The sequence below is a fragment of the Gigantopelta aegis genome, chromosome 4 (assembly GCF_016097555.1).
Source record: "Gigantopelta aegis isolate Gae_Host chromosome 4, Gae_host_genome, whole genome shotgun sequence".
Classification (NCBI taxonomy): Eukaryota; Metazoa; Mollusca; class Gastropoda; order Neomphalida; family Peltospiridae; genus Gigantopelta; species Gigantopelta aegis.
The window spans coordinates 2233384-2257494 of record NC_054702.1 but is presented as its reverse complement, the minus strand read 5'-3'; the positions used below and the strand labels follow the sequence as shown (position 1 = coordinate 2257494).

General features: G+C 34.7%; 1 protein-coding gene and 1 long non-coding RNA gene across 9 annotated transcripts in view; one reads left to right on the top strand and one right to left on the bottom strand.

Annotated features, from left to right (window-relative positions):
• The first annotated feature begins 3613 nt into the window (after positions 1 to 3613).
• LOC121372468 overlaps positions 3614 to 24111 on the top strand; it is a 169332-nt gene continuing 148834 nt past the window's right edge. For 6 of the 8 annotated variants that reach the window (XM_041498791.1, XM_041498788.1, XM_041498789.1 and 3 more), the window contains exons 1-11: positions 3614 to 3728; positions 5994 to 7698; positions 10329 to 10453; positions 13061 to 13140; positions 13361 to 13421; positions 14128 to 14286; positions 14652 to 14820; positions 15685 to 15762; positions 16120 to 16176; positions 17814 to 17873; positions 19151 to 19215. In XM_041498791.1, the coding sequence (XP_041354725.1) occupies positions 6838 to 7698; positions 10329 to 10453; positions 13061 to 13140; positions 13361 to 13421; positions 14128 to 14286; positions 14652 to 14820; positions 15685 to 15762; positions 16120 to 16176; positions 17814 to 17873; positions 19151 to 19215 (1715 nt within the window). In that variant the 5' untranslated portion in view covers positions 3614 to 3728; positions 5994 to 6837. Of the gene's footprint in view, positions 3729 to 5900; positions 7699 to 10328; positions 10454 to 13060; positions 13141 to 13360; positions 13422 to 14127; positions 14287 to 14651; positions 14821 to 15684; positions 15763 to 16119; positions 16177 to 17813; positions 17874 to 19150; positions 19216 to 24111 lie in introns of those variants that run through there. The other 2 variants (XM_041498787.1, XM_041498786.1) reach the window with 2 other exon arrangements.
• LOC121372469 lies at positions 7845 to 9098 on the bottom strand. Its single transcript, XR_005957934.1, has 2 exons — positions 8878 to 9098; positions 7845 to 8515 (listed from the first exon to the last, which is right to left on the bottom strand). It is a non-coding gene; the product is annotated as an uncharacterized LOC121372469 (long non-coding RNA).

Genomic DNA, 24111 nt, shown 5'->3' with positions numbered 1-24111 from the left:
GAGTAGTTAAATAAAAATGTCTTTCTTTCATCCTTATTAGCAGAATAACAACAAATAACGTTCCACGAAAAAAAGTTATTGTCGGGCAAGGTGGAAGCAAGTGAATATTGATTTGTTGGATGACTGATATCAGGGCGAGAAGCATACCACTTTCTAGATATTTCGGGAGGTTATTTGGGGGGGGGGGGGGGGGGGGGGAGAGGAATGACTAATATCAAGGATAAGTGCGATAAGCATACGACTTTAAGGAGTTTTAGACTATTAACTACTCAGTTGCCCTCCCCCCCCCCCCCCCCCAAACAAAAATCCTAGCTACGGCCCTGAACCATATGTCCAATGTTGTATAACCATAATTAAAAATGTGATGAGTGTGTAGTTGATAAATAAAACATTTATTTTCTTTGTTCTTTTTTTTCTCATGATAAATGTTGCAAGACTTAAAACGCATCCCACACCCCCACGGTGTATAATTTTTGTGTACATGCGTATGCGCTTAATATTATAGGCCAAAACACCATAGTGATGTAGGCTACTAAACTGATGGATCCATCTAAAAGTTAAATGTTTGTTTCGTTTAATGACACCACAATGATAATCACCGGCTATTTTGGTAATTTGGAATCGCAGTATTTAGAGGAAACCCGCTACATTTTTGCATTAGCAGCAAGATATCTTTTCTATGTATTTTCCCAGACATGACAGTACACACCACGGCTTTATCGATATTAGCTCTAAAAACATTGAAATTCAATTTTCAGTCGTGGGGCACAGGTTGGGACCGGAAATAACCTAATCAAAGAATGGGTCAATCCAGGAGGTTCTATCCTGCAACCAAATCAAATACTTAAAATGAACAACTGTATGGTCCAATAAAATAATTACAATTGGGGTGGAAAATTTCATATTATAAATATCACACACACACACACACACACACACACACACACACACACCACACACACACCACACACACCACACACACGAGAGACGAGAGAGAGAGAGAGAGAGAGAGGAGAGAGAGAGAGAGAGAGAGAGAGAGAGAGAGAGAGAGAGAGAGAGAGAGAGAGAGAGAGAGAGAGAGAGAGAGAGAGAGAGAGAGAGAGAGAGAGAGAGAGAGAGAGAGAGAGAGAGAGAGAGAGAGAGACGGACACATTTGCAATGCATTATTTTCAGCCAAACTGGTCTGACTCATTTTGGTCTCCCTCGGAAAATGTCAATACTTATTTTTATTTCTTTTATATTTAAAATTATTCAGCCCACACACCCCTCCCCCTACACACACGCGTCTCTTCGCCCCTGTGCCTGCTTAAATATAAAAGCATAATTATAAGGTTTTTTTTTAGGCTACCAAAGAGACATGACCAAGTCTAATTCTTGCACTTTCACCGCTTCCCGTCATAATACATCATTCAGTACTCGCCATGTTTTTAAATGCGGACTCGTATTTTGATTCACATATTTAATTCATTATCTAATGTATAAATGATGTTCATGTCAACTCTTTAGTAGACCTATGATATAAATATTTGGTGACTTTCAATTAGGACAAGTTTACCTTTAACGAACTCGTGTAACCCTACTGCATCTGTCAGGTAAGAAGCGTAGTCTGCTATTAATTGTAACGTCCTCACCAATACAGAATGAAATAAGCTGAGAGGAGTCTGGATGGAAGGGAAGAGGAGATGAGAGAAAGATGGGAGAGATAAAACGAGTTAGTGCGGTTATATACGATGCCAATTGCTTTGTTACAGAAAAATACATATCCATTTCAAAAAGAAATATGCATGTATGTATACACATAAGGGATACACATAAGCGTACGAGACGTGACGGGCAAAGCCTCAAATTCGAACAAAAATGATAGAGATATTCGGGGTAAATGTGCTAATCTATGACCTTTTACCATGTATTTCCATCATTCTACTCTCAACATTATTTATACTAATATGAATAAATGTTAACCAGATTCGGGCATATCAGCCCCTCCCCCCCCCCCCCCCTTACGAACATGGGAGCCCGTACGCAGGCCTATGTACATACATAAGGCCTTAGGCCTTAGGCCTGGTATGGATGGTATTGCATGTTACTATTTGTTATGATATGGAGCTATTTTATGTTAAGTGTCATTCGCGACTTTTTCGGTCTTGCCAAATGTGTAATAAAGGCCGTGAGTAGGCAAATATGAGTGCCACGGAGCTGGATTTGATGTCACATTTTGGGAAGAACGAGCCAAATTATGTTAACAATGACGGTTGGCCTGTTGCCTACCACATGCCTCTATTTCAATAGCTTCAAAGTCGAAAGGGGCTATTCAAATATTACGTAACGCCCAATGGGTGGGTGGGTGTAGGTCCAAACGTTATGTAGCGTTACAGGGGTTAGGTGTATTTAACAGCGTTACGTAACGCATTAAAAAATTTATTAATATTTTTTTTTTTGCTATTATTTTATTAATTTTGTATTCGTAATACTAATAGCTCTGTCACGGCGACAATGTTAAAACGAACGTAGTTATAGCTAGACGTATACACACAATAAGGAAAATAAATGAGTTGAAATGCGTAAGCCTATCTGCGCTTTCCCAAATTGCAAAAACAGGACGTTAAAATTAGTGGTGTAACAATACATCGAACTATCGATATGTTGCGATAGTCAGCGCCTCGATAGCAATGCATCGATAGTTAATTAAACTATCAATAACTATCGCAATTGTTTGTTTAACTATCGATAGTTTTGATTGTATGTATAGTCAAATAATATAGTTTACGACCAACGCATGATTTCACTACCTAGTGACATTATTCCAAATAATTAAGTACAAACACAGTACGTACATACACACGCATGCACATTCACACAGACTTGTAAACACACACACACACACGCGCACACACACACACACACACACACACACACACACACACACACACACACACACACACACACACACACACACACACACACACACACACACACACACACACACACACACACACACACAATTTGAAGACCGGTAAATTGTTTTGCGAAATATCTTCATATTATTGTTATCAAGCTATTTAAGAACTCGCAATACTATTGCAATATTATTACAATAGTACTATTACTATTGCAATACTGTCACAATAGTATTAATTTTTAACTATCGCAATACTATTGCAATAAAAACTGACCGCAATAGTCACCCTTAGTAAAAATTATATTACACGCATGACTTGTTTGTGAATTGGCGGGGGGGGGGGGGGGGGGGGGGGGGGTCCTCTAAGTGTCACGTAATATTACTGGAGTGTAGGCCTATGGTCTAGCGTTACGGGGGTGGGGGTGGGGGTGGGGGGTAGATGGTGTCTAATTTTGACAAAAATAGCGTTACGTAATATTTAAACGGCCCCAAATGTGCTCCCAAACCATTTTATAGGCCTATTCCTGTTCCATTTCCAGTTCACTGTCAAATTATTATTTATTTATTTATTTATCCATTCGTTCGTTCGTTCATTAATTTATAATATAAAATATGTCATTGCCGTTGAGTAGCATCACATACGGTAAAGATGGGTACAAAATTGTCAATAGGGGGCAGCACTATCGCAAATTTTGTTTGCGTGTTTTTCGAATTCCGGAAAATGCCGAAATGCTCAAATCAGACGCCAGCCAGTAAAATGTGTTGTTAAAATGCTCAAAATGTAAATAGATACATACACACCTGGCATGAGTGCCTTTGGAAGTATATGGTATGAAAATATTATACGATATTTTATATCGCTACTATATTAAAGGGATACCGCATTTGTAAATTTCGCCGTTAAGTTTTGTCAAATTTTGTGGGAGAAAAACTTTTTAGCCCTAAATTTTGTAAAGCGATATGTCAGTGATTTAACCCAGTTTTACAGATCGTATATATATTTCTGTATTTTAAGAAATAAAGCATATACATATATGTAACCTTTCACACGGTTTATAGCGATGTATATAATACATTTTTATTTATTGAACAATAATTGGCCTCTTTACCTAACTCCGAACATCACCCATTTCCGATATTTTAACAGGAATAGGGTTGGGGGTTGTTCGTATGTATTCACGCAAAGACAAAACAAAACATTGTCAATTTGTACGAATTTCAGTCTCAATATCCACAAACATTCGATTTTCAATCTTATGAAATATGATCTTGAAAAGAGGTATAAAAGATAACCAAACCGTTAGTCCGAACCAAAATGTGGGTAAAATCTAACGAAAAATTGCTCTCCTATCTTTATTTTTCGTTAGATTTTACCCACATTTTGTCTGGACGGAAATCTTGAAAAAACCATTACAATGACACAGATTCCACATAGATGATAACCATGTCACCTATATCGACTTCGCTTAGATCGCATAAGGCAAAAAGCATGTAATTTTGTGCCGACTGCCATTTTGACTTTTTATGGAATATTCTCCAAGAGGGGTGAAAGGATATAAATTAATCTAACAACATCATAACATGTTATGATATAAAAGCAAACATGATGACGTCATATTAATTTATTATTATTATTTAATTTTTATTTAATGATACCACTAGAGATAATTGATTTTATATTAATTATGTCACATACTTTGGAGGCTTTCACCCCTCTTGAAGAGTATTCCATAAAAAACCAAAATGGCAGATTGCAGAAAACTGCATGTATTTTGCCCTTGCTATTTCAGCGAAGTCGATACTGGCGACATTGTTACAGTCTCATATGTGGAATCTGTGTCACTGTAATGTTTTTTTCACAACTTGTGTCTGGACAAAATTTGGGGGAAATGTAACGGTAATTAAAGGTAGGAGAGTAATTTATTGTAGTTCTTAACAATTTGGTTTGGACTTTTAGGCCTATATGCATAAAACCTATACTTGGGCAGAGCAATAGGCTATAATTGTCATAAAATGTGTGAAAGTGATCTGAAACAACCAGACATGAGGTAAAAAAGTGTAGAAGCTGATGGGTGTTTTGCACAGATGGCCACAAGAGACAAACACTTGTTGCAGTTGGCAAGACAAGTACTGGAATGGATTTAAAAAGGAAATGTAAACAAGGAAGGATAAATAATTGAACAAATAATATTAACAACCTAAATTATTATTTTTTTTTTATTATTATTATTTATTTATTTAGGATTTGTGTTTATTTTTATTAACGTTCATACAGAAAACAGATATTAAATAGTTACTAAAGTTAAACTTAATTTAGGAATTTTTAGGGTCTGTCCTGGTGAACAGGTACATGATTCTTATAATTCAAATCCTTCTTTTATTCATATAATTAATTCTAACCAATTGTTTCATCAAAAGTTTATCAGACGGTGCAGATTGATTATAATTAATCGATAATGAAATACCAGTCGATTCCCAACACTAATCTTAAAGGCAAACTACAAACCTTCTCAAATTGCAGTAATGGTTGTTTTGTCCATGCATCACAGTCATCACCATGAGTAAAATCAAGGCGAACTCTTTAAATGATGCAAGGTGAGCAGTTGCAAGCATTTTCAAATGAATACATCAAGGTCTCTAATTTGTAGCTCTCCTAAAACTTTCCAGGTGAGTATGGAGGAGAGCAGGAGTGAACACTCACCTTTCCTGGCAAAGACTGCATTGGTTATACAGTTTTATTTAGCATGACTGATAAACTGTTTGTGTAAAATTTACTGAATGTATGATCAGTCTTAGCAAAAAGTTAAATGCAAACCAAAGTAGGTTCTGTAAATTATTTCAGCATAATCCCTTTTGAATTTCGGGTTATGAAAATTTTGAATTTACTGAAGCATGTAGTATCAATGATTACATTGTATGGGATGTGAAGACAGACTGTTTTGAAGCTGGTGGAGTTGAGTACTTTTAGGGACAAAGTAATTTCATATATGTTTAGGTACCATATTATTTTTATTGGGTTAATTAAATAGTACTATCCAACATGGTTATGCCATTAAATAGCAGTGTTAGTAGTTTTGTTTACTTGCATTTTCAGGGCCAATAAGACTTGTCATGTGCCTTGGTCAGATCATCATCATAACATGAGCAGTGACCGACAGTAATAGTTGTGGAAATATCAAGCTCAGCCCACAGTATCGAGAAGATGGAAGATGATTCTGTTTGTTCAGCACAGGATGAGTCGACCAACAACACATCTGATGCTGTTGACCATTTTGAATGTCATAGTGCAGAATATGCAGTCAGTAATTTGACCGATTTGGTCTTGGAAATAGATCAGTCTGAAAAATGCATAGTGTAAAAAAGAGCATGATTCTGTTATTCCAGTACAGGATGAATCGACCAATAACACATCTGATGCTGTTGACCATTTTGAATGTCATAGTGCAGAATGTGCAGTCAGTAATTTGACCGATTTGGTCTTGGAAATAGATCAGTCTGAAAAATGCATAGAGAAAAAAGAGCATGATTCTGTTATTCCAGTACAGGATGAATCGACCAATAACACATCTGATGCTGTTGACCATTTTGAATGTCATAGTGCAGAATGTGCAGTGAGTAATTTGACCGATTTGGTCTTGGAAATAGATCAGTCTGAAAAATGCATAGTGGAAAAAGAGCATGATTCTGTTATTCCAGTACAGACTGGATTAACCAATAACACATCCAATAGCACTGATCATTTTGAATATGAGAGTGCAGAATGTGCAGTCAGTAATACAACTGAAGCGGTCTTAGATGTAACAAAGTCTAATTATTCTACATTGAGCAAAGATCATATTGTAGCACATGATGAATTGAGCAATGAAATATATTTTACTGCTAATAATTTTGAAGATGAACATACAGACTTTGCAATCCACAATTTAGCAGATACATCCATGGAAATAAAAAAGTCTGAAACTTCCATGGTGAAGACAGAATCAAATTATTCAGATATGTTAGTACAGGATGAATGGACCAACAAAACATCCAGTATCACTGATCCTTATGAATATGAAAGTGCAGATTATGATGCCACAAATTTTGGCTTGAAAATACCGCTGTCTGAACATCCCTTGGTAAACACAGAACATGATTTGGTTATTCCAGAAGAGTTTGAATTCACCAGTGAATCATGTAATACTACTAGTCCATTTGAAGATGAAAGTGCAGACCATGCAGTAAATAATACAGCAGATATGACCTCACAAATACCAGAGTGTGAACATTCCCTGTTGGAAACAGAAGACTATGACTCCTCTGTCCCAGCACAAGGTGAATTGACAGTTGAAACATCTAATACAATTAATGACTCTCGAGGTGAAAATGCAGAAGGTGTAGCCAATGACACAACAATAGATTTAGTCTTGCAGATACCAAAATCTGAAGATTCCGTGATGAATAGCAGAGAACATGATTTAGTTCTTTCAGAAAAAGATGAATGGATTAATGGATCATGCAATAAAATTTCCAATGACGTTGAGAGTGCAGAGTGTGTAATCAGGGACTCGACAACAAGTGTAGAAGATGGTGAAGTAGCAGATATAGTTTTGCAAACACCAGAGCCTGATCAGTCCACTATAAAGACAGAACACGATTCTTTTACTCATGAATTCACTAGTGAAATGACTGACACAACAATAGAAGAAGCAGTGGTTGACAATCTGTTTTTTACATGTGACATTGACAAGAAAGGACTGGTTTTAGTGTCAAGTATTATCAGATATCTACGATCAAATATACTTCATCATCAGTTGCAAGTAAGTTTCTGTTAACATGCCAAGTATGTCTTCTTTTCTATAAAATATACATTTTCTAGATGACCCTCACAGAGATAAACATATTCTTTTTACTTTCAGGTTGTCACAAGTGATTGAATAACTAAAAGAAACAACACTAATCTAAATAAATTATATTACATTTATTTACAGCACACAAATAACAATCACATTCATTCTCCACTCCTACTTACTAACCCTAATTATATCCCTCTCACATACCACTAATCACCAGCACTCCCTCAACACTCACACTTCTCATATATAATAAACATACATTATCACCACTTTACACATAATTTCATATAAAAATATCACGTATCACAACACACAAAATAATATACTAAAACCACACAGTTCAATATAAAATGTTTCAGTTCATACCACAATCCTTATGATTCACTTCCTCGTGATCAACTTTTATATACATATTTTGTTCTAACTAAATTATGTACTAACATTAGTTAGCACCCTCCATTTCAAATCAGCTCTAAATACTACAGCCATATTTACACAATATGTTTCTGCTGCACAATAACAATACACTTGTTATTCACCGAGATGCTGCACGATAACAATACACTTGTTATTCACCACCACAACATCATGGCTAATAAGTAGCCCACATGTGGAACTTCAATTTCCACTTCAGCTGTACCCAACTTCCATGAATTAACATCAACGTCAGTTTCCTCGTCCCTTCTTCACATAATTCCGCAGCCCAATCACCTGGTCAAACTCTAACATTGCCCCTCGCTGCTCATCCCGTTGTTGGTCTCAACAGATACCACACAAGCTGCTGTAAACAATATACACTCCATTACTATTATGCAAAACCTCAATATTAAATACCCTTCATACATCAATCATTTTCATCATTTCACACATGTCCACATTATACAGGTTTCACAACGTATACGTTAATAACACGTACAACTTACTTCATGTGCATAATTCAATTCACATTATACATTTAATAAACACATAAATACATACAGCAAACAATTTCATTACTTTACACAATGTCCGCATTTCACAAGTTACACTGAGCATTTGCTAAATATATACATTTAATATAACAAACTAAATACAGACCAAAATAACATTCAAATGTCACACCTCTGTAACACAATACATGTATAAAATATTTAATTTACTTACGGTTAAACAATAACCCGAACTTCCACAAAGTCTCTTACACTTCTACCAAGTCTTTCCCAAACTGAATGTTCAATGATTCTCTCTCAGCGATTAATGACAAATCATCCACTCAATAGCCCAGTTCCACACTATATTCACCCAGTCAGCTTATCACTCATCTATCACTCACCCATACCACAAGCTACAATAATACAAATTGCTACCTTGCTAATTACAGACAGCTTCACATGTGAGATACAAGCTATGACTCATACTTCATGCTTCTCTCATTCGTATAAATTAAAATACCGTATAAATGATAAAAAATGTTATAAAATATATAACACATATTCTCTTTCATACAATTAAAATCAGATTACCCTTGACTTGTGACACAGGTCATAATATTATGTATAGTCCATATGTGTCAAAAAGGAACTGATGAATTGACATGTAACTGTAACGAATAGCAATAAAATTCATATCAAAATATATTATTACGATTTAAACCTGTACCAACTCCTAAAACATTTTTTTTTTAAAGAATCTCAGTGTAAATAAAAAAAAAAAAGTTTCTTTACAATTTATTCCCATCAAATTGCAGAGATTAAATCTCTTTTTTAATACAGGAATGAAGGCTACTGATGGAATAGACAATTCTGCTTTTTTGTGTCTTACACTGCTATATTGTTTACTTCAGGTGGTACTGCATAGCTTGACTGTCCATCATTTTGTCTTCACCCCTATATTAGAGATGAGCTTTAATCTATATAATTTGAAGATAATTTGTTACAAAATGTTTTCCTTTCCGTAACTTTTTCTTGCAAAAGATGTTCTGAGATTTGGTATGTGTTAAAAAGTGAATAATATGTTTTTATAAAAAAAATTATCATTATACTGTATGTAGTTGTATTTCCTTTTGATGCAAATAGACTATACAGACTGTGGGACTCAGTTTGTACAGTGTATTTGCCCTACATTGTCTAGAAGTATCCTGTGGGGTGAACTAATTTTACAGCTCAGTCTATTCTGGATAAGAAGTTATTAGCATATCCTAGGCATATTCAGAGAACTATATTTATTCAAACCTAGATTATTTCATGCTAAACACTTTCAGAGTTTCGTAGTATTATAACTTAAAAGTTACATTATGCATGTACTGATTGAATTCTGATGAGGTTTCTAAAGGGCTTGTTTAGAAACAGATTGAACTGGCCTGCAATGTCTTTACTATGAATTTCTCAAGTGGTTTTTCTTACCATGATTCAATAATTGCTTAATACAGCTGTGCTATAAAAGACTTATGGTTTGAATAAATAAACTGAATTCCTAAAAATGTAAATTTTATGATTAAATGTGACAATTAACATTTTGTTATCCTAGTTAAATTTTGCATATCAAACAGTTCATACTTTCTTTACTTGTACTTGTAGTAATCTTATTAATGTGTTATAAAACTGTTATATTTCCAGTCAGAGTGTGAGTTGTCTACCCTGTCACATCTGCTAGACCCCGATGGAGACGATGTTATTGTCGACATAGTGACGTACCGAAAGGCCATGATGAAGTGGATTGGTGACATCAGGAGAGAGTCGGGGTATATACTGTAGATCTGGTGATCAGGGCAGGGGTCAGTTTTAACAATTATTAGAGGTTGTCAAAACAGCAATCAAGAGGTCATGTTTAAAGATGCAGTTTGCCTCCCCACCATGTAACATTGTATACTATTATTAATTCAGAAACATAACTATAGTTTCAGTAAACTGATCCAAACCAAGTTGAACTTAAGATTATTACTTTTATTTATTCATCTTATAGTCTTCCCAGTATATACAGTCAAATCCGCTTATTTGGATGTGCCTCGTGCAACAAAATTATATTCAAATAAGCGGCATATTCAATAAACCGAAGGTACAATTTCGACATACGATATACCCAATTAAGACCTCTTGTTGATTTATGCAAACCCTAATTATGATTCTCCCAATTTGGGCCTCATGACATGTGGAATTTTCGTCAGAAACCGGTAAGTATTTTGTGTTAATAAAATACCGATTCCAAGTTCCATATTGTGACTCTGTTATCATTATCAAGTTTGTCTATAAACTTGATAAATACAAGAGGCAACAGTTAATGCCGTTTGTACGCCTAGAAGTAGAAGTGACTAAACATCTAATGACCCAGATAAAACCACCGGAAGCTCAATTAGACTGGCCACAGTCAAATAATTAAAAGGCCGTTATTAACTTCTTGATAATTAAACGGCCATTATTAACTTCTTTGTACATTTGTAAATCAAATGCAACAAGACCCCACCCCCACCACCCAATATAATCTTGAATAAGTAGTCATTTCCATATTCTGTATTTTACCAGGACGTCTATCTGACTATTATCTGTGTGCATTTGTAACTGATTTGACAGGTAAACTAGACTGGCCAGAGTCAAATAAGTGAAAGGCCGTTATTCAATGTAACGGAAGGAAAAACACAAACACAAACACAAATGCTAATATCTGGCCCGATATTGCAATGTCTTTTTGTCTGGTGACGGAAAACCATTCTGATAAGGCCTTCTCCACATTGGCTGCTTTTCCCGTTCTCTGTCTTTTTCGTTCTGGGTCAGCATTGGTGAGATACTGGGCACATATCTCGTCGTATTTCTGAGCCAAAGATAAATTGTTTCGTTTCCGTTTATTTGCCATGTTGACGTGAAAAAAAAAGTTCTTGTCAATATTTATAGCCTAAAGATTATTAATCCAACTTGCTAAGAAAATCTCCTACAACTTACCTTTTGTCGGCATTTAACAATTTAAACAGTAATCACCATAATCGGTCACCCCAAATGGGGCCTCACATTGTGAGCTGCAGAGGAAAAATCACGTGATCAAAAGATCCCGCTAAAAATAACACTAGTAGCAAACGGCTTTTGTTTTGTTACTGTCACCGACAATTCATAGAGAAAAATATCTGACAAGTGTTTATTTATGGATTAAACATACACTACTTCAAAAGTGGCCGACATGAGATTAAGGGATGCCTGCTTATGAAAAGCACATGGCTGCCAACAAGGTGGGAATGACCGACTTTGATCCTTGATTGTCCTGCATTGTCTCGGCCATTGGGTCACATTTGAGATGAATCTCAGAGTTCATGGATTAATTATGATGTAATTAGGAAATGTATTGATTAATAACGAGTCATCCGAAATAATTTAAGAAACAAGAAAACAAGTTTGTTGTAAGTCTTTTCTCTTTTTTTAACAATGAAATTAAATCAAATTAAAAGTATTCATTTCTGCATGTACGATAGTATGGTATTACGTACGATCATAAATTTTACATCAAGTAACACAAACTTTCCTATGTTTTACATGCAATTGCCATTCGGCAAGGATAATTTTATATTCAAATATCCGAAAACACGTTAAAAAACACATCCAATTAACCGTTGGATTTTGTATTGTCATAATGGCAAATGGTTCCGTGCAGGACAAACATATTCAAATATCCGAAATATACAATAATCCGACATCCAATTAAGTGGATTTGACAGTACTAGGATACCTTATTATGTCAAAATGATGTTGACCAGGCATCACAGAAATAACTGAATATAAGTTTCATGATGAGTATAAGTGAGAATAATATAGAGTTACTTGCTTTTTTGTTTTATGGTTTGCCATGTATTTACTATAAAAGTATGCGAAGCAAGCTATGATTAATTGCAGGGTTCGAAATAATAGGAAGCGAAATATGACTCACTGCTATTTTTTTAAAACTGAGGATGTATTTTCAGGCTAAAAGAAATATGTCTTGCTCAGAACAAACTATGGCCTCCTGGAAATAAGACAGCACTAGGTCAAGGAAGGGTTTCGGATAGTGTGTGAAAAATTACGACCTCTCAAATGTATTTTCGAGCATTATAGAATCAAAATAACCGAATCACAAACTACATTGCAGATGAGATGATTGTACTCTGCAATTTCTGTTTCACATGCTAGGTCTTAAAAATGGACCCTGTAATTGGAATAGTTTTTTAAAGAAACATAAGATTGCATTGCATATTTTTATATATGACATAGTGAGAAATGTGCTTGTAAAATAATCACTGGTATTATTTGCTTTCATAGAAAGTATACATTAGACACCAAATAGTTGCTCAGTTGTTCTGAGGTGTTGTCACGTTTTCCTCTTTTCTGTTCAGGGAAAACGATCTGAGTGAGGAGGAGGCTCATTTAAATTCAACAACACCAAATTCACCAGCTTTCCGTGAATCTCTCCTGAGTAAGTGTTGTTTCAAGATTTCTTTTGTCTCTCTACTCTGTTACAAAAAATAACCATTATTTAACTGGTCTATCTCTTCATTTGTAATTGATAGCCACAGACTGTTCATTTTGTCAAATCCTGATGAGTTTACTTAGCCTAATTTATTTCTAATGTGTGTTAACATTTCAAACTAGTATCACAAACATCTTGAAATTTTGGTGATTGTTTTCTTCTGTAGGTGTGTACAGTAACAGTTACGATGCATCTCAGTTGACAGATATTTCACATTTTTCAGACTGGTATGTATTATTTTAAAACTAAACCAGATTAATATTTACAACGTACAAATTTTGCAAACAATCACTAGTGTCTGGAAACCAAATGAGAAAGTCATTTAATTTACACATGTAATTTTTATCCTCCCCCAAACGAGTAATGGAATATGATTACTTTACTCAACTTAATAAACAAGAAAAGGTAGCATGTGTATTATACTCTGTTTATTGCCAGTCACAAGTACATTTGTATATAGCCAGTCTCTGGTTAGACCAAAGTTCTAAAATTGATGCGGCAATGCTGGGGTTTTGTTTATGCCTTTCCTTTTTTCTTTTTTTTTGAAAGCATGGAACAGGTGGGCATATTTAGGGTTTTTTCTGTCTCTCCTCATTGACCATGGGTGCTACCTCATTTGCCTTGGTACCCTAAATGCTTTCCTTCACATTTTCCATATAGGCAAGGAAAGTTTAATAACTTTGATTTTGCCCCCAAATGACCTCATTATTAGATGAGATGGCACAGCATTATTTCTAGTATAGGTGTGTTGCTAGCTATGAGGATAAATTTGAAGGATTTTTTTTTTTTTTATGCATCTTATTTAAAAAAATACAATTACTTCTCTATCTTAATTTTTTAAAATGTACTGTATGACTGTATTGGCATTTTTTATAATTTAGTGCATGTACATGCCTGTGTAATTGTGGTCACCTTGTTGTTGTTGTTTTTTAGTGATATTGCCGATCTGTCAAATAAACTAGAAATCCTACAGTATCAGTACAAAAGACAAGGAGAGGATTATGCCAAGTTGCAGCAGCAAATTGACTCTCAGGAAGAAACTATTACTTCCTTGTCCCAAGAAAATCTAGCAGTATCCAAACAGATCAAAAGGTTTGAATTTGTATTTAAAATGATATATTTTAGTTGTAACATTTGAGTATATATACCGATAAAGGCTATGTACTTAAAAATATGCAGGTTGTAAAAGCACACAAATTATATTGCCTCCATAATGATGGAGTCGTGGTTTAGTAGGCTGTTACTTAGTAGTAAAGAGGCTAATTGTACTGCAAGTTCAATGCTGTAACAACACATTAATATTGGCACACTCAAACACCGAGTTGTGGACTGAAGATCTACACAAACTTTTCCTATAGATATTACACATGAATTATGCCATTTATCATAATTGGGTCATAGTGGCCATTGTTTTTTGCGATGTTGAACAAATAGAGGAATTCATTTAGTTTTATTAGCCTTCAGGAAATATCTAGTTTGCGGAGTGGGATCCAGACAGAGAACGAAGAACTGAAAACAGTTGTAGTGAGATACCAAGAAACAAAAAGGGACCTGGAGCATCGACTTTGCCAGATGGATAGAGATAACACTATCCTCGTTGAAAATGCTGAACGCTACAGAATACGGGTAATTGTGTCAATTACATTGGACTTGTACAATATTAAACAATTACAGCACTGTGATGAGACCAAAATGATGTTTAATGAAACAAAAACAAAACACCCCAAGAAAAATCAGTATGACCGAGGCTGGAGGCTGAGGTTGACATTTATTTTTTGCACCCCATAAAGCATCATATCACTCATGTAACAGTGCCACAATTGTTTTATTACATCAGTTAATTTAATAATAAAAACAAAAAACAAATTATATACTATATACTGGAAATGTGTTTTAAGTGTCCTAAAAGAGTCCTGGAAATGTCCTTGAATTTGATGTTGTTTCAAGTGTAAGAGCCCTGTCCCTATGGGTTAAGAATTAAAGATGAAAGAAAGGAAGCACTTGAATATGCAATCGAGCACTGCAATCTAGTAAGCACAAGTATATTGTCCTATGATGTCATACACAGAACACAACATCATCTGTAAGACAATACAATTTCTGATAGCACTTATTGGTCAGCGCCAAGGGGATTCTCCGTTTATAGTGCAATATCTTGATAATGGGTTCGCAAAAACACAGCAGTGCAAAATGATCTCAAAACGTAAAATACAGAATGGAAATTATTCTTGATGATTTATTCTAAATGCTTAAAATGTCGTGAAGATTATAACTGTAGGACATGCTTAGTGAATGCCTGGTTAATAGTAATTTTATTTTGTTAAAGGTGTCTTTAAAGGCCACTCAATTTAAGCCACATACTGTTTTCCTTTTGCACAAACGATACAGATTCATCTCTTGCCCAAAAGACCAGTGTCATCAACACTGATTCTGGCTGGCACTAAATATGGGCTGGACACAGTCCTGTTTAATATTGCATCTCTCTTGTAGATTCAACAGTTGTTGTCTGATTTAGATGCATCGAGGTGTCAGATAAAAGCCCTACAAAAAGAATTAACAGAGCAAAAGGTTTGAATTTATTTCACTTTTTCGTTTTATTTCAGTTATTCAATATTATGGTGCTTTATAATTATTTTAAAAAGTTAATATTTCTTGCTGAATTAATCTGATGATTCAGTATAATAGACTATAGGAATACAAGAGATGTCAAGATATGGAACCTACAACATAACACTCTTTATACAATAAGCCTATGCAGGCTTTCTATGTAGCAGAATGACATTCAGGGTAAATCTGCCTGTGATATATGCCTGTTTTATGAACTTAAATCAAAATAACTTTCATAGGTATTGTTGTAACTCTTAAATAATGTTCATTAAAATTATAAACACATTGATTAAATTTTATTTATTGTGGATCTTTTAGCTACTGATGACCAAACTACATGATGACAAATCTTTCCAAGAAGTTCAACTTGCTGAGGTAACTTGTTGAAATGTTTAAAAAAGAAGAATAAGAAAATAATCAGAATGCCAGGATCAAAGTAATATAAATGATTCCTTTTTGCTAATGGAAAACTGTATCAAGTTTCCTCTGAAGACTGCTGTAATTATCAAATGTTTGACATCCAACAATTGATTAGTTCAGTAATAGTATGCTCTAGTGGTGTAGTTAAAACAACTTGACTACTACTTAACAACTGCTATCTATAATGGACATATTGTATCCCATGCAAGCAATTGGTACCATTTAAATAACAATGATTTGTTAATTTCTCTGTTACATTAAATATATCATAAAGAAAAAAGCTTCCCATGTGGCCCCTCACTTCATTATATAAAATATGCAACACCATGATTACAGTTATGTTCTATTGCTGCAAGTCAACAGGAACCAAGCTAAGCTGAACCTTGCAGAATCCATTTGGATACACTAATTGAACACTGTTCACCCATGTGGCTTAACCCGAGTTCAGCCCTACTGGTTTTAATACCTAATACTTTTTATACCCCATCATCAATCACTATTGGTCAGTTTTTACTCCCCATCATCAATCACTATTGGTCAGTTTTTACTCCCCATCATCAATCACTATTGGTCAGTTTTTACTCCCCATCATCAATCACTATTGGTCAGTTTTTACTCCCCATCATCAATCACTATTGGTCAGTTTTTACTCCCCATCATCAATCACTATTGGTCAGTTTTTACTCCTTCCCAATATTGTTTTTAACTTGCAAGCTAGTTTTTTTCTTCTATTTTATGATTACTTGCCAACCATTTTGTTTTATTTCTTCAGACAAAACATTGATTATATCTTGGGTGGTTTCAATGGAAACAATTCTTTAAATTTTTTATACCATTTCTCTGTTAGAAAATCCATAACATGATTTTCTGACACAGAACATATTTGATACTGCTATCAGACATCTAAACACCCTCAGTTACTAAGTATTGGTTTTGCAATTACTTCAGTAATATTTTCCCAGAAGGCCTATTGTTTAGTGGAACTCTGTTTGCAACAGAATGTTTAAAATTAATGTTTTTTAAAAAAGGTACATTTTATTTGGTACAAAACTAAAATTAGTCTGGAAAAGATTAGTTGTATTAAGAACATTGGTAAATGTTTTTGTATAACTGTAATATTATGATATTTCAGTTACACAATGTTATTTGATCTCAGCTAAACTGGCAAGGACATTGAAGGGCCAGTGGTTGAAAAACAGTGCATTAAGGGCTGTTCCAGAATTGATCTTGGTGGAGGGGGAGGTGGGAGGCATTGTAATTGTTACTTTATGATCAGCTATAATATTTCTCAAAGCTTACTTGGCTTAAATAAAACTTTATTTTATGGGTAGTGGCTGTACAGACAAATTGCCTTCTACCCCACTCACACCAGGTAATTAATTCTGGAACAGACTAGTCCCAACATAATCTCAATAGTACGTCATTTCCTTGAATTAAGTTGACTTGTAGAACCTATCAAATCCTTTATTAATGCCATCATAATACTTGACTTGGAGCTACTTATACCTGTGTAGCAGCTTTACCTAGTGTTACCCATGTTTGATATTTTCCATGTATGAGTATGTAATAGCCTGTGTTTTGTTTTGCAACAGAAGGAAATCCAGAATAAAGACCTACTGGCATCTGTACATGAACTCAGTCGTGTTATTGAGGTACTTTAATAGGTTTCCATAATCTGCTGCCATAGGTATTCAAATAGCATGGGTCTTAAACAATATTGTAATATGCCTTATTATTAATTAATATTTAGATCATTATAAATTGGTTTGTGGTAATCATTTATGTATTTAAAAATAAGATGGAAATATGTATATAAAAATATTAGGATTGGCAGACCTGTTAAAATGAAGAGTCAGTTATGTAACCAGAAAAAAACAATATTTTATGTTATGCCTAAGTGTTGCTATGAGAAGTATCTCAGCAAACACATATCAATTAGTATATTACTGTATAATACTTTATTTTCGCGTGGAATTTATTTTCGCGTGTGAATGAAATTCGTGAAAATATATTCCACGCGAAAATAAACTTTTTATAAAGGCCGACAAAAATAAAATATGTAGTCTCGTTCAACTATACCACATTAGTTTCCGATGTACAAGGCTAGTAGTAACAAAGCGGTGCTCCCCCCTGTCACGGAACAAACCACAAAACACAAAAGCTGTTTAAAACTTTAAATCAAGAACACGATTGTAAGTACATACATGATAATAAAACAATACTAACACTAAAAAGCTTTATGCTGTTTTCCTTCGCATGTGCTAGCGATCAGTTCATCGGACAGAGTCTACACATGTTCAACGACGGAAGTAAACATGCATTATCACAGTATATTAAAAATGTGGAAGTGAAAAAATCCAGACTGGGCTATGTTCAGATGTTTCACAATTTTATTTTTATTTTTGGCCCGTTAGCCAATCACAAACCATTTTGAACTAGTATTTTGACTGCAATAAATATTGTTTCAATCAAACTTAAGTTACTGAGTACTAGTAGCTTGTGCCTTCAAATTTCGTTTCGTTTGTTTTCGGTTTTTGTTTTTATAACAAGTATAAGGACAATAAAGTCTTGATTGGTTAAAGCAGGAAAACTATTGTTTTATGTGTATGGCACTCGTGTGTACATGTAGGATTAGTTCTACAGATTAGCGTAACAACCAGCAAAACTAAATTCCATTTTTAAAACAAAATTATTGACATCTGTACCCATTTTCATTAAATTGCAAAAATTTGATCCCGCAAAAATAAAGTATTCTACAGTAACAAGTCCTTCGATCTCAGATGGTCTTCTTTGTGTTTTACATTGGTAAAACACAAAAGACATAAAAAGTACAATCTACTGCGAAAGTGTAGTCTATTAACATTAAGAACAGTATTCAGTGTATGATATGTTTGTTGTGCGATGTTTAAAATGAGTTTTTTCTTGACAGGATTTGAGAAGTGAATACAAGGATCTTCAGCTAGAGTTGATTCATACACAGCAGCAACTCGAGAAGTAAGAAAACAATAACACTTTTGTACCACCTCATCCCCCTATATATTGCATAACACTTTTATCAGCAACCCACTCCTTCACTGTTATTGTGATGTCATTTAACCAACATTTAGGGGATAATCATACTGTGGTTTCTGATTTGCTGACATAGATCGGTGGTTTTACTTTTGCAAATTTAATTTTATTAGTGATGTCAGCAAATTAGAAAACGCAGTAGGCCTTATAGGTCTGCAACTGTTGGGGGTGGGGGGGGGGGGGGGGGTGGGGGTGTTAATAGCAAATAGTAAGAATAACCATTACAAACATCACCAGCTAATGATGTCACTGGGTATTTTAATAGGAGCTGGTAGTTCTAACTGATGTGTAATCTGAGATGTTTAATCGGCTTTGTGTATGGATAAAGCCAAATTAAGGAATGTGTTCATTTCTGACTTTAAAATAATTCAATATTTAATTATTTAAGTATGGTATAGAAATTGTCTTCATTATGTCATTAAAAACACATATGTTCTTTGCTTAAGTAATGACATTGTATGACTTTACTTTAAGTTTTACTACCTCAAATTTTACTAGAGAACCAATCAGATTCATTATTACAAATGAGTTGAATTAGAATATTGGGGGTTTTGTTTGTTACTATTATTATTATTTTGTTTTATTTAAATAAATACTGTATTTGACAAAAGATTATATATTTTTTATCAACTGCTCCCTTCCCCATAACATTTCATAACATATTGCACGACCTCCCCTCCCCCACACCCCAAAGCATTACGTAATTGTTAAATGGCCCTTTTTGAGTAAAATTTGTGTGTATGTGTCTGTGTATGTTTGTGTGTGTGTGTCTGTGTGTTGTGTGTGTGTGTGTGTGTGTGTGTGTGTGTGTGTGTGTGTGTGTTAAATGTAGGACATCACTTACATGGTTATAATGAGCCTACAAAATAAAATGAAAGTGTTGTTGCATAACCTGTCATTAGTTTATTTGCAAATTGTTTATTTTCAAAGGTCTGTAGTTATGATAGTGTTCACACCATTTAATTAGTTGTAGTCAGGCTTTAGATTGCATCAATATCAAAGTGATAATAGTGTAATGAATTTCGCACTCAAGTATGAAACGAAATCATTTTACCCGGGTCCAGCTACCCCTTTCAGTTGTAGACTTCAATGTAATTAACACTAAATAGGCGGCCTTGACATACCACGTCTAAATACTAGTATCAGACAGACTACATAACAATAGAACAGATTATATATTTATTCCAGGGGGTCAACACAGAAAACAGTCCTCAACATTTCACAATACGAAGACAGTTGACATTTAAATTTTAATAGTTATTTACAAATAAATCTAAGTCCCCTTTTAATTAACACCTCCCCATCACAACAACGTTCACCAATACTAAATGAGATTGAGATATCCGCTAGCTCTTCTCAAAACACGGAAAAACAACTCCCTATTATAGTCTAACGGCACCCTTTTCGTTAGCTCCGTTTTGCTAATTCGGAAAGCGTTTTCTTCAACGAGTCAAACCCCGAATCCTACTTCCTATTATAGTCTAACGGCACCCTTTTCGTTAGCTCCGTTTTGCTAATTCGGAAAGCAGATTCCTTGACACGCTGCCCTAGACGGATAAACTCCCAACCCACTCAAAATGTGCTAGCGTCATCGTTGGGAAAGGAATTTCCTTTAGCCAAATACAACCATTTAATTAATTAATCTCTTCCCCACCCATAATAATACTTAAATACGTTCTAATGATTTGGAAGCAAGCACAAATTCAATCCAAAAAAAAACATCCTACAGAACAAAACAAGACTTACTTGTTTGAAACCCAAAAACCAAGTAAAGGATAATGCCTCGGCCCGGTCTGCACGGACTTTCATAACCCTTAAACCCGATTGGCCAGATAATAACGAAGCCCGTAACCTACCGACAATGCCCAAGTTATTTTCCACCACAATATAAATTAGACTGGTCTCATACCATACTTTATAATATGCATAACGTAACATTCCTGGCATTCCCTTATTAGTAAGGTTAATATTAGAGATTTATATAATTAATAAGAAGAAGAATAACAAGAAGAACCAAATAAAAATAATAACCAAGGAAATATGAAATGATAGATCGACAGAAAACCAGGAATGCTACATATTCCCCCTCTACATCCTAAGCTATGTCCTCATAGCTCAAAATGTACTCCATCAGAATTAATGGCACTGTGAGCTTCATATTTCCTAACAAATGCTAGCTTCCAATAATTAGAACTTAACTATTAATTATATATAATAACCTTCCCTAAATCAAACCCCCTAAAAATAATATAACCGTACATAGAAACTTATAAAGACACATGTTCACAAAAACCAAAAATAACAATACATTGACTTGATTTTGGGCTAAAAAAAAATATATATATACATTTTAAAATAATGAGAAACCGTTCCTTACATTATATAATTTATAATAACCTACTTTAATAAACATAAATTGACTTGTTCCAATTACCATTCAAAAATAACCTCTTCCAAAATTCCAATGTAATATCCATATTGACAATAGCTCAAGTTCCTTACTATATATTCACACGTACCTAATACCCCCTTAACTGTACATTAGAGTTCAGAATATCTAAATTGCGCAATGTGCTCCCCGAATAAATAATAAATATAAAAAAAAAAAAAAAAATTCACAATAGAAATCCTACTCTACAGTTAAAACACTAACAGTCTATCACACGCTGTATTCAACAATAGAGTAGCACCTCAATTTAACATTTACTTCGTGGATCAATATCAACAAACAAACAAAAATCCAAATCTACTGTTAAAGTACCAACAGTCTATCACACACGGCACCCAACAGCAGAGTAGCAATTCAACTTACAATTTGTTTTCCCTTTTTCCACATTACAACATTCTGAATTCTTTAATAACCACCCACTTCAATTCATGATAATATTTCTTCATGCCTTTTATCCCCAGATGGACCCCACCTGACAACAATTTCCTAGCCTGAAGTTTTTTTCTATTAACATACGTCACCCTACCCCCCCGGATACCTTTTTGCTAACTCCAAATTCAAACATGCTCGTCTGGCCGAGTATTCAGCCAGAGTCACATGCCTGAACTGCAGCCGAGGAAAGATCCTTAAAACCACAAATTTCCTCACCCCCCAATCTTCTAAATCCACTATGACCTTCTCTAACTTTTCCAAGAAATCCCCCAGACTATACCCCGCCCTATCCAAAAATCATTGCCACCCACCTGAAAAATTACCAACTTGGGTTTAAACCCCCTGACGTTTCATTCGCCCCACTAATTCCTCTAAACTATCTACATTGCCCCCACCACATCCATAGTATCGCACAGTAACCCCTTGCAACCCAAGATTTCTGCCCCCCGATGACGTCCGTGCAAAACTAGCCAGCCTAGATATAAATGAATGCCCCATAATAGCAACATTCCCCAAAACTTGAGCCATTTTGTTTTCTTTTCAGTTTTGTTCTTCCTACAAAGGGAAGAACAGAAATTTGTAATAACATTTCACTAACATTCTCTACGCTTCATGTAACATGAAACATAACAAAATAAAATACATCGTAAACTATTCTCAACTACATATATGGCTCAATTTCTAAATTCTACAATTCATTTACCAATATATAATTCAAGAACATGACTATGCAATAGTCATTCCTTTCTGTAACCACAGTTCTTATAACTAAAACAAATAACAATTCATGACCATAAACTGGTCATATATTTTCCTAATTAGTCCATATGAATTACACAATAGTTCATGACTAATTTAGTCATATTTTCCTAACCACAGTCCATATAAATTGCACAGTAGTTCATGCCTAATTTAGTCATATTTTCCTAACCACAATCCATATAAATTGCACAGTAGTTCATGAAGATGAAGAAACAGTCACTCATGACTTGTCATGAATTTCCACAAGCAAATCTCACAAGTGCAGGAACACAGTTTATAATTACAGCTTGACACTTCGCGACTAATATTACAACAGAAGGAACACAGTCCATGTGGACCAGAAGCACATCAATACATGACACCCGCTTCCAGGAACGACATTTAGGTGTCAACAGTTCATGGCGCAAAGTATCCAGTATTCAGAGAAGCACGAATCCGATCTCAGAAAAGCATTTCCATGATAACAATTTGTAAAGTCACAACCCGATTACCAGGCATAAGTTCAGTTTATAGCACCATAAATGTAATGAAAATAGTCCCAGGTGCATCGCTTTATTTATATAATAAACAATCCACACACACATTGTATGGTGCATTATCTATCTCACAAATAAAATAAATATATACACAATTCACAATGAGGTCAAATCATATTCCCCAGACCTCATCCACTCTGGACATTTACATTTTCTTTTTCTGTCAGATTCCCTAATGGAGTAATTTAACTCAGTGGCCCTTGGTGCTATGGCTCCATAAAATATTTGATCTACAATATCGTCCGAAACAAATTGAATTTCTGAACCGTTAGGTTCATTAACAATATCAGGTGTAAACAGTTTCCTCCGGTACCGGAATATTGAACTCATTGTCTATGTCCTCTATCTCACTGTCAAAATAGGGCTTTAACCTATCAAAATGTACCACTTGTTTAATTCTACTTCCAGGCCTCAAAATGACATAATTCACTGCCGACAATCGGTTTAGTACTTGAAAAGGACCAATCCAGAATTTCTGGTTTTTCGGAGATAACCCTTTCTTTCCATTTGGAGTAAATAACCAAACCTTAGCACCTATTTCAAATTCTTGTCCACTAATCTTTCGATCATAATGAACTTTCTGCCTTTCTTGATTTGTTTTAGTATGCTGACGAGCCAACTCAAAAACATCACTAAGTTTCT